The sequence below is a fragment of the Gadus morhua genome, chromosome 11 (genome assembly GCF_902167405.1).
Source record: "Gadus morhua chromosome 11, gadMor3.0, whole genome shotgun sequence".
NCBI lineage: Eukaryota > Metazoa > Chordata > Actinopteri > Gadiformes > Gadidae > Gadus > Gadus morhua.
Window position 1 is genome coordinate 18,697,954 of NC_044058.1, and position 12,400 is coordinate 18,710,353.

Genomic DNA, 12,400 nt, shown 5'->3' on the forward strand with positions numbered 1-12,400 from the left:
AGAGACGGCGAGAGAGAGAGAGAGAGAGAGAGAGAGAGAGAGAGAGAGAGAGAGAGAGAGAGAGAGAGAGAGAGAGAGAGAGAGAGAGAGGAGGCAAGAGGTGGAATTTAATAAATTAGACGGGCGCCTTGCTGGTTCCCTAGCAACGGAGACGGCGAGCCTGGACTGGCCGGGTGTGTGCTCCCCAGCAAAAGGTCTCTCTCTCCTCTAACTTCCTCCTCCTTTCTTCCACCTCTGCGTTCCCAGCATCCACATCAGCCCCACTTTCCTCTTGAATCTGAAGTGTGTCTCAAGGTACCCACAATAGCTGCTGTCATGGTCAATCATCTAAAACAGCAGTAGTGCTGTTACTGTGGAAGGAGAAACGGCCTTCGGTTATGTTTAAAGTTTCAAATGTAATACATTTCACAATTTACCTTTCATGCAAACATTGGCAGGGACTTGAGAAAAAGGTGTTAAGCTAATGACATCACTTAGCCTCTTGTGAGAGGTGACAGCAAAGAAAATCCCTTAATAATTAGGATTACAATACCTTGAGGTAAAACAAATGGACAACTAAAATTGAATGCATAATGTAATAATTTAAAACACAATAAATGCCGGAAGAAATGAAGTGCATGATAGAGTTACGTGTGATAAGAATTTAGTCCTAAAATGGAATTCAAACCAGTGGAATTTGAATGTACTTTGTATGAAAACAGTATTTAGACGATGTATACATTTTCCAACCGTACATTTCCACTCTCACATTAACCTTGGCTGGGATTCCTTTTAGAAGCGCAGTCTGACAGCTGGGTAAATGTGCTTTCCAGTGGCCCCAAATGGAAGCAATAGATTAGTTGTTTCTCCGGATGGAAAATCAGTTACAGATGGACCTTTCAATTGGACCGGAGCCGACATGGCCACTTGGGTTCATTTGAGGTGTGTGTGTGTGTGTGTGTGTGTGTGTGTGTCGCTGGTTTGTGTGGCCACAAAGGCAAACGAGATCATTAGAGGCGTGCACGCGTGTTCCGTGTCACCACGGCGGGCCCAGCGCATTTCAGACCAGCCCAGTGACGCACAGGGAGAGGGGGACTGCTGCCTTTGACCCATGATGCACCTGCACAGGCACACTAGACAAGGCTGCTGTTTAACAAGTCTGAAAATATTATCCCGCAGTCTATGACTAATTCCCTCTTTAATACATTATTTAATGAAATATTTATTTAATTCTTCACATGTTGAACTACCATAAACATTTGAAACTTGATTGTGTGTACATTATGTGTACTAGGGTGGGAAATACCTTTTCGGAGGAATGGGTTATTAATACCAGGTGGAGTTGTTGTAGGGTTACCATTTTACAGCCAGATCCATGTCAGATGCACTTCCTATAGGGTATCCACCATTCAGTTAGCATCTTCTGCGGAAACAACTTATCACGAAATGGAGTGGCAGTAAAACATAGATGCCAAAGGTGACCTGGCAGGGAGGGGAGTGCACCAGCTGGAAGAAACCCCAGGGCACAGTGCGCCCACGACACACATCAATACCACCAAACAATCTTCTATTTATCCATGGGTTGCGACCCAAAATGGGTCAGGACCCAGTGTGAGGTGACAGAGAAAAACGCTAAGCGCACTGGATAGGAGATCCTTTGGTGAATACCAGGGAGCTTTCAGAGTGTGTGTTTGGGTCCCGTTGAGAAGAAGTTGAGAACCCCTGCCCTAAACCCTGAAGAAACCACAGGCCATCATAACCTAGGGCCATCAGCACTGCGGCTGTTTGAAAGACGTGATTGCCTCTACCTATGCATCATTGTTACATTACGGCCCTGTATAAATACTGCTGGAACTTAAGGCCTAAACTCAACTGCACGGCTGGCAAGAAATGCTAATGGCAATGGGATAATGTCCCCTGATAAGGTCCTTTATGGACAAAGGAGGGGTCCCTTTTTCTCAGCAGAGCCACTGTATGTCGAACAGGGAGCTTCATTAAAACCAGCTCCATCATTCTGCCCGCAGCTGAATGGGACAAGGAGGAAAGAGAGGCATGAAAAGACAGGGTCAGTGCTGGCTCTACATGATATACATTGGCATGAGCTTGCATATTTAAGGCTGCATCGATCATAGACTGCTGGAATAACAGCAGATAGGATCTCTGTACAATCGATATCCCCTTGTTAATCTTTTGCCAGATGCCTAGTCTGAATCTGAGGGTGGAAAACCCCTGAAGAAAAGGAGGAATTAAAAACTAAATAAAACACGAAAATTCATTATGTAAACCTCTACCTGATATCCTCTCGAAGTCAATTGTTTTTCCATCTTTCAGAGCCCCAGCTAGCCGTCCCCATGAACACTAACTGCCCCCTGTGCCTCGGATAAAGAGAAACTGGGAGAGACTGAGAAAGCGAGAGAGAGACTGGGAGAAGGGGCGAGTGAGAGACTGGGACACAGAGAGAAAGTACATGTATGTATCATCTATTCTAAACGGTCCAAATCGTTGGCGCCTCATCTGCACTTGAGTACCTCCTAGCGGCAACCGAGAGAACTATCCATGCATTTTATTTTATTTTTTTGCTAACCAAGGATAAATGGCAACAATTTCTCTGGCTGCCAGTCGGCTGACAGCCCTGAAATGATAAGAAGAGCTGGAAGGAAAATATTGACTTATCCGTCAATTTGGCTCCATAAATGTGAAAAGTATAAGGGAGAGTGCAAACAAATTTAGGAGCTACATTATTCATCAGAGGGATAAGATTCAACCAAAAAAACGAATATAACATTTTATTCACAAGGTTTTTTTTACACACACAGAATAATTAATAGGGGACCTTTTCAGGCACGAAAATAACCACACTTAGTTTAAACAACGAAAATTATGAAAAATGGCGATAAGTATTCCCCCAGTGTAATGCCATGTTTATGTAGAACAAATGTAAATAAACTGTTGATTTAATATTGAGGCTTGTAGCGTTTAACAAGGTCACCAACTGAAAATTATAACACATTTCCTAATTAGCGTGTGAGAGTAGGCCACTAGCCCCCCCCCCCCCCCCCCCCCCCCCGTCAAATCATTAGCTTACTGCTAACATTTACTTCACCGGGTACACCTCTCTTTCATTTTGATCTACCCTCCAGCATATATAGAACACTTGCTTTTTGATTCGATTTATATCAGAGCACAAAACACTTATAGACATTCACGGAAACACGTTGCTCAATTAAACTCTAATAAAGCACAATTAGCCGCACTCTGCGTCGGTTTCTTTACAGTCAGTTATTGGATCGGATACAAAGAGCTCCAGCTATATTATCTCTGTGAGATTTAATGACGCATCAATCCAACCATCGGCGATAGATTGTCAGAGGATAGCAGACCGGTGGCCGGGCAACCTAAATAATCCCCATCAGCATCCGTCCGTTGCCAGTAGCGCAGTAGTGCGACAGCAGAACCCTCCTGCCGCTCCCTTTACCGAGGCTCCTGTCAGAGCTCCAGCCACTGGTATTCCTCGCTAGGAAGCCAGATGCTGATAAGTGCTGTTTGAATGCCAACCTAGCTCGTCTTTACAAAAGGCACTTAGGGATGACTTTTGCAAGGTCTGACTGATCGCTTGATTAGTCGAGAGTGTATATCTGATGTATAAAAAAAATCAGCCCATCATGCTTCTGAGGATACCACCACCACAGAGTCTGAACTGTTTGGCCCGCGATGATCTCCGTCCCTGGCGTCCGTACAGAAGGTCCATTTGGTGGATTGCTCATTTTGTGTTTTTGTGTTCTCAATCCATTGCAAGTCATCTCTCCAGATATAGCCCATTCAGCCCATCCGAGTGAATAACTTGCAATCATCATCAGACAGGTCTTTGCATGACACCCTTCGACGGACCCCACTATGTCATATAATCTCCCAATAAATACATCGCTAAACTAAACTCAATTAGAGACTGCAAACCTCTCTCTCTCTTTCTCTCTTAAGAAATTAAAAAACAAACCCAAAAAAAACACTTTGGGCACTAGCAAAATTGAAAAGGTCAGCATTATAAAACCATTGCACAAACCACACACAACTGCGTAGGAAATGCTTAATGTGCATTACACAAGCACATTGGCTTACTTAATGCACACTGTGCTTAATGTACTAAGTAATATTATGCATTAACACGGATGTGGCTGCCGTTAAAGCAATAGTGTAACATAATATTATAATGATGCTGTACAGAATTGCACTGGGAATACAATTATAAGAAATGCCTGGAACATGCTGAAATTATAACTGGCCTAACAATATTACAGAGATTGCAGTGTTTGTATAAATGAGAAATATATGTCTAAATATATGTCTATATATAAATTAGAAATATATGTCTCATTTATATGTCTATAAATGAGAAATATATGTCTATATATTACCAATTGAATTTCTAATGCTGCAACTATTATAATAAATATATTATTATATTTTTGCCCTCGTTTCTGTCTTTATCATAGGATGTGCTTGATGTACATATACATGTTTATGTCACATGATGCCAATTTGAACTTCACTGACTTGTATGCATGTCCCATTTTAAGATCCCTATTTTTATCCCGTGTGGGGTTCTGGTGCACGCATCTCCGTGACTCGTCATCATCATCATCATCATCATCATCATCATCATCATCATCATCATCATCATCATCATCATCATCATCACCACGGTATTTGGTATTCCATTTCACCTCCTCAATGGTCTCAGATCCAGACCATTAACCCTATCAGCGTCCAAACTTTGGGAGCCATATCCCAAAAAACCTGATATACAGTATATGTACCATGTGATGAATTAGTCCAAAGGCCAACCCAGCGATCCCTGTAGGAAGAAAGGGCGTCCCGACGCGGACAGATAGCTCCTTCTCGTCTACGTCTCCTCTTGAAGGCGGCAGATGGTGAAAAACCAACGCTGATGCACACTGCAACCGTTATTGTGTGTGTGTGTGTGTGTGTGTGTGTGTGTGTGTGTGTGTGTGTGTGTGTGTGTGTGTGTGTGTGTGTGTGTGTGTGTGTGTGTGTGTGTGTGTGTGTGTGTGTTTGTGTGTTGTAGTCTCTGCGTGTGTGTGTTTTAGTCTCTGTGTTGGTGTGTGTGTATATGATTTTTAGTCTGTGCATGTGCGTGTGTGTTTGCATTTCAGTCCACCTGATGGCACACCTCCAGAACTCTCTGGTTGAAGTCGTCTGGCTGGTCTGCGTACACATAGTGGCCCGCCCCACGTATCGTCTGCAGGATACATACAGAGTTACCCAGACAGGAATACTTCCACGTGGAATGGTGGAATGGTGCAAATGATGTTATTGTGCGTGCAATGGTGCAAATGATGCAAGATACAAAAATACGAATAAAACATATTCACAGAAAGTAAAATAGAAATTAAGTCCTAAATTAATATCATTATCATTACTATCATTATTAATTCATACAAAATAGATATAATTAATATAAATAATAATATCAGTTTTTTATAAAATATATAAAATAATATTAAATCGAAGATATACAAAATATGGTTTAAGATATAAAGAGTTTTTGTGTGCACTTTTGCGTTTGTGTGTCTGTCTGTGTGTGTACAAAAGACAAAATGGTTGAGGAAGATAGGAAAGGTGTGTATTAATATGATCACAACACAACCCAATTTGTGTCTGTATTTCCATGTTTTAGCCATCGATCGATTAGCCATCAAGTAAGGCGAGTATCACGGTTCTAAAATCACGAAAATGCTAAAGAACGCAGTTAATCGTAGTGTGAAATAAAAGACAAACAAAATCCTCTTGACAACCATTACCCTACATACAGATAGTTAAAATAGCCATGAGCCAAGTGAAGCAATTCATGATGAAAACCTCCTCGGAAACCACATGAAATCCTGAATAAGAGCAACACAATAGCCAAATACAAAGACGGCAAAGTCAAGGAACTTAAAGCCTTGGAGCCAAGGCTCTTGCATAAACACTCTTCCACTTCCAGGCTAAAGCAAGAAAAGACACAGACAGAGATCGATAAACCCCCACACGGCGAGGAAGAAAAAGGAGGATAACAAAAATCCATGGAAAGAACCAAAAAAAAAAAAAAGACTTCACATTCTCTGGTCTCGCCTCAGACTCCGTTCCCATTGCATTGTTTCGCAATAAAGGGGTTGGTGGGCTTGGATAGAAAGACGCTGTAGGTAAGATTTAAGAGTGTCATTTGTTTGAAATGCCATAGCCATCCTTCAGATATAATTATAGACAGTCGAGATTCTCTTCCCTCAATGGGTGGAGGAATCCATCTTGCCTGTCAATCACACACGCACACACTGGCGTTGTAATTTACGGCCCTCCCTCTCTTTGAAACTCTTACCTACAGCAGCTTTAAACGAACAAGGTGGATTGTGTACTGGCCACCGAAGAACCCAGTGCCATCCATCAATTTCACCAGGAATATTTCATTGTTGTTGACGGTTGATACTGAGTTACATGAGGCCAAGTTTGAGTTCTGGAGTTAGGATAGGGATTGAAAGCCGAAAGAGGAAGAGATGAGAGGAGAAGCAAGAGAGATGTACCTTGGTGCCTGGACGTTGAGGTGATAGATGTACTCCGAGACTGTGTTGTCAACAAACATGGACGCAAACTTCTTCTTGAAGTCTGGCCGCAGGGTCTGGACTAGAGTGAGACCTATGGCAGTTGGGTAGCAGGGTTAGAAAGAGTTTGGTGGAGGAGTTTTCCCTGGTCTTGTTCCAGAGCATATTGGTCATACGGTCAATCATATGTAGTTTCAATAATGTCAATAATTTAGCTTTTTGCTTTTATATTTAAATCGATACTACACGTAATTGTTATGGACACAAATATATTACACATATCTTAGGTATTTTTTGTTTTCTACCACTAAGTACAATCCTATTTTTATCTCATCTTATATCATACCACACTTTGGTACCCCACCTACAACAATACCTTCATGTAAGTCATATACACTAGTCTATGAAACCTTCTTGTTGTCTTCTTGTATCCAAGGACATAAAGATATTAGCCATTATGCCCATCCCCTGGCTCCATGTGAATCCATGTCCTCACACTGCACAACGACCTATATACCCCGTTCTCACTCTGTGGCTAGCCGCAGCACGCTGGGAGCCTCCCTACCTAGGGGTCCCACCATCCGCAGCCCCGCCAGAGGGTTCAAGGGGCTGAGCATGGCCCCCAGAGCCTTGATCCACACTGGGACGGGCCGGTCCTGGTCAGACATGGCCGGGCGCTCTGGGAAACCCCAGGGCTCCACCAGCACTATGTGCTTCACCCTGAGGGGGGGGGGGGGGGGGGGGGGAGGGAGAAGGAAGGCGAGAGAGAGCGAGGGAAGAAGGGGGGAGATAGGGTAGGAAGGAGGGAGGGAAGGAGAAGGAGGGAGGAAGGCAGGACGAGAGAGGGAGAGAAAGAGTAGGAGGGAGGGATTGGGAGGGAGGGAGGAAGAGAGGTAGAGAGGATGGGTGGGAGGGAGCAAAAGGGAGAGAGAGAGGGAGGGAGAGAGTGGGAGAAAGGGAGATTGGATTTAAAGGGTTACCCAGCACCAGACCACATATGTGAGTTTGCTGCCATCTAGATGTTGACATCCATCAACCGTGCTTCACTGTTAATAAATGCATCACTGCTGTCAAAGGTTTTGATTCATTTGAATAAATCCATGTTTGTATAAATACGTGTTTTTTCTATTTACAATTCCTGAACGAGTTCTCAAGCATTTGAACTAATTCCAATGCATCAATGTTAACATGTATTTAAGGACACAGAGAAGGGCCCCCATCGTTCTTATTCCCGCGTTATCGCTGTGCCCTTGAACTCCGAGCCAAGCACTCGCCAACCTACTTGTAATCTGTAGCGCTAAACAAGAACCAGAGGAAGAGGATGCGAGGAATCAACACGCCCTGCGCTGGTCGTTTTTCTGTGTTTGTTCACAAGCTGTTCCATTTAAATAAGGCACCGGCGTCCTCGATGGCGAGGGCCCTATCTCATAACTCAGGAGACCGTTTTGGACCGTGGAGATAACGATAGGGAGGGGGCACGTCTCACTGTTACCGATGGAGCAGCCAGATAACGAATTGAGGACATCTTACGCCTCCTGCATTGTTCCTACATGCGCACACACATACGCAAACGCACACACAATGCCTGAAGCACAGAGAGACTACAACCCCCCCCCTCACACACACACACACACACACACTACTAAAGCACACACACTCAGACTAAAACACAAACACACAGACTAAAACACGCACACACACAGACTACCCCCCCCCCCCACACACACACAAACAGACTAAAACACACACACACACACACACACACACACACACACACACACACACACACACACACACACACACACACACACACACACACACTTTTTTCCCTTTGCTTAATAAAGCCCAGAGAGGGAAGAAGGGGGGGGGGGGGGGGGGGGGGGGGACAATGGGAAAGTGAGGAGGTACATTTGGAGGACACAGCTGCTGATATCAGAGGCTGCCCCCTGCCATCATGCAGGGTGTACGCGGGTATAATCTGTAAGGACGTTCTACATCCTTCATCTCCGCGCCACCTCCCACATAAACGGCCCGCCGACCTCTTTAGTCAGGAGTGGAAGTGTTGTTTTTTAAGGAGGATAATGAAAGAAATTGTCGAGCACAATGCAGTCAACAGACTTGATTGCATGTGATTGGGGGAGAGGGTTCACTCGTGATTAGGTGGGTAGGGTTTGACTTGTTGTACCGTTACCAATCAGCGACTCCTGAAGTTGTTGATTGGAATCAAAAATGCAAAACACCAACAATCACACAAGATAGATAAACATAAGAATTTGCTCTTACTATAAGATTTGTTTAATTGTGATTAAAGACACTGAATGTCTGGTAGCTATAGAAATAGGCAGTACCGTCTACCCATGGTAGAAAACATGGTCTAATGCTGCCGTCTTGACTTCACTCCAGCCCAAATAAATGATAACTGTCTATGTTTTTTGTCCGCAGGCATTTTTCCACCTTGGGGTCATCATGGGTTCACAGGAGATTGCTGGATATCGATATATGAGTGTAATTTTTTTCATCTAAAATGTTTGCGGGTAAAAGGTCCCTTATATACGAACAGACTAATGATTCGTAGCCACGGGAAAATTACTACTCAATACACTTCGCTAGGAAATTGATATTAGGGCCGCAAATGTTGATCGGCTTAAAATAATTTGTGACGGCAAGTACATGCAGAACAACAGCAACTTCAGGGTGAAACATATCTCAGGTTCCTACCCTGAATACCTCATGGTACAAAACCTTTCCTAGCTAGCTAGCAATCCTCTCAGTAAAGGGTACGACACCACCTAGATAGCTCAGATCCCTCTCAGTAAACACTTCTCCATCCGGAGCTACAAGACACCCCATTAGGTAGGTAACACCCCTCCCAGTAAACACTCCTGCGTCTGTTTGTACAAGACATCACCGAGTAGCTAGCTAACAACCCTCTGACTAAACACCTCCCCGCCGGTACCTTCTGGGGTGTCTGAGGGCGTAGGACGCGGCCAGGTATCCCCCAAGGTTGTGCCCCAGCAGGATCATGGCCTCCAGGCCCAGCTGGGCCCTCCAGCGCTCTATGGCGTCCACAAACAGGGCCTCCGCTGCCTCTGCGTCCGCGGGGAAGCAGGGCCGGCTGCTCTGGCCGAAGCCCAGCAGGTCCAGGGCGTAGACACTCCGCCCCCTCCGGGACAGGGCGTCCAGGTTGAGGGCCCAGAGCCCCACGCCGCCGCCAAAGCCGTGGAGAAGCACCACGGGGGTCTTGTGATGGCAGGCGGCGGGGGCGTCTGCGGCGACGCTACCGTCCACGGCTAGCGTCCACAACTGGTTGCCGTTGCCGACGTCGACAAACTGTTTGGACAGCCGGCCTTCTATACCTGGTGTGTTTGAAAGGTTCAATAAAACACAGGGGTGTAGCACTGTCGATGAAGTTGATCGTTATTATAAACATTACATTTAAACATTTAAACGTATTTGTAGTTTATATCATCTATATTTTGTAAATGATGCGCACCTCACCTCACTTTGGTGAGGTGAGGATAAAGCAGGCAAAAGTAGTTGTTATTCAACTCAGGTAGTCCTCAAATCCAAGTCAGTATTTGAGTGTTAACCTATACTCAAAGTCAACTCCATCCCGTATGGCCCTAACTTTGTTTTTGTTCCTTATGTTCTGTATTATTCACTAAACAAGCAATAAATCATTCTATAGCATGACCAACACAACATTGGAAGCAGTCAACATATGAACTGCTCTTTCCTTTAGGCCAGGCCTATGTGTTGAGATGAATTGATGCATTAAATGATATTATAAGATCTTTATTTGACTATTGAATCGTAAAATAAAAATGAATATGAATCTTACCGATCTCCAGTCAGTAACAGAAACAAATCACCAAAGAAAAGAAAAAACAACAACAAAACGCGATTTGCAAATCGCGTTCTGTTAGATCGCGATGTCGGTCTGAGCTCGATTGACTTGAGCCCTACTCACAGCGCAGCATCCGGTCCTCGGCAGCCCTCAGCTGGCTCTCGGAGGTGGGGCACCATGCCGGCAGCCAGTTGGGAATCCACAGCGACCTGGGAAAAACACACAACCAACAGACATTATCCATTGAATCACAGCAACCTGGGACAACACACGACCAACAGACCCTATCCATTGAATCACAGCGACCTGGGACAACACACACAACCAACAGACACTATCCACTGAATCACAGCGACCTGGGACAACACACACAACCAACAGACACTATCCACTGAATCACAGCGACCTGGGACAACACACACAACCAACAGACACTATCCACTGAATCCACAGCGACCTGGGACAACACACGACCAACAGACACTATCCATTGAATCACAGCGACCTGGGACAACACCTGAGGTAGGGGTGGATGGAGCACACCCAGAGACAGAGACGATTATATCCAAAGGCAAATACATTGACAATTAAGGGAAGTTGTTAAAATTAGGGTTTGGGATTATGCATGCACCAAAGATGTTTGTTAACATTCCTTTATAATAATTACTACATGTAAACTAACATAGTAGATAAATAAGCTGGACAGTGAGGAACACAGTACAAGCCAAAATACATATCGTTACGCAAAAGTACTAGTCTAATAATATCTATGCCATTGCTAATTTCCTGAGGATAACGATTTGATGGAGACAGGTTGGTGAGTTTCTACGGTTATAGTACGGGACAAACAATAGCCATAGACAGATAAAAATGTATATGTCAAATATTTACATAACTTAGTCCATCATAATACATGCTACTCAATGGAGAAGGATATTGCTCCAAATGCAGCTTCTCATATTGCCTTTTTAGATATGTGTCGTTTTTGATGTGTTTATCGTTAACTCTACAAACTCTAAAACATCAAATGTATGTCAAGCAGGAAATACGTACTTAATATGGTAATAGTGTAATAGACATGCGTTACTAAAGCCCCATATGTTCCCCTGGGCTTTACATAAACAGCTGACTTGGTTGATATGGGGCTTTCTACTACATATGAGCAGCAAAGAAGGGTGGTGTAAACATCAACTAATGGAGACTTATAATGGAGGGATGTACAGTACTTATAATATCAATTTGCTAATTTGCTGAAATGAATGACAAACAACATTCAAAGGGTTACAGAAAGTAAAGCAATTCAGGTAATTAGTTTCGAGGAATTTTAGTAATATGTTAGACGATTATTAATATTTAATTGAGCTTTAATAAACAAATTGCAGGGGTCACCTCAGTGTTGAATCCACGATCCCCAACACACCGCTATAAAGACTGTGGACACCGAAAAACGTCAGAATGCGCTGAAGCAGAACTCTGAAGCTAAAACAAAATCAAAATATTGATGGAATCATTCTGTTATCAATATGCTGACTGACAGAGATTGAATCCATCATATCAGAAATACTTTCATTTACTATATTATTATTCATTCATTGGTCATTACCAAGTTAAGGGCAGACAAATGCCATTCTTATTGTTAGTATCCCACTCAAAAAATCCAAGCAATCACTGAGATAACAACTTTGTTTATCTGAACAAGAGCAGATGACACTTCCAAAGTTTGTGAAATCAACCCATTTACACGCGGAGACATCGAGCTTTTACACAATTATTGTATCGGGAACATACATTAATATAAACTTCATCTAACTCCAAATATAATATGTATGTTAAAAAAACAAGTAAGTAAGTGCCATTCACCCTGTCTGTTTAGTTGTTATATCAGCCATTCTTCCTCACGAACATGTGATCGCAGACACACTGACGTCACTCCCCGGGATGAAGTGTACTCTGCAAAAGGGGGCGTGTGTTTTATTACTTC

The 12,400-nt window shown here is 43.6% G+C and overlaps 1 protein-coding gene across 3 annotated transcripts; it reads right to left on the reverse strand.

Moving 5' to 3' along the window:
• Positions 1-6,141: 6,141 nt before the first annotated feature.
• Positions 6,142-12,355, reverse strand: LOC115553402 (1-acylglycerol-3-phosphate O-acyltransferase ABHD5-like). Of its 3 annotated transcripts, none has more exons than XM_030369582.1 (6): positions 12,280-12,344; positions 11,809-11,898; positions 10,543-10,628; positions 9,529-9,928; positions 7,138-7,292; positions 6,143-6,666 (listed from the first exon to the last, which is right to left on the reverse strand). In XM_030369582.1, exons 1-6 carry the CDS (start codon positions 12,306-12,308, stop codon positions 6,494-6,496), a joined length of 933 nt encoding a protein of 310 aa, XP_030225442.1. In that variant the 5' UTR covers positions 12,309-12,344; the 3' UTR covers positions 6,143-6,493. The 3 variants fall into 3 exon arrangements, with proteins under 3 accessions (XP_030225445.1, XP_030225442.1, XP_030225444.1); XM_030369584.1 differs by having other exon boundaries at positions 6,145-6,666; positions 11,809-11,850; positions 12,280-12,355; XM_030369585.1 differs by lacking the exon at positions 11,809-11,898 and having other exon boundaries at positions 6,142-6,666.
• Between the last annotated feature and the right edge of the window lie 45 nt (positions 12,356-12,400).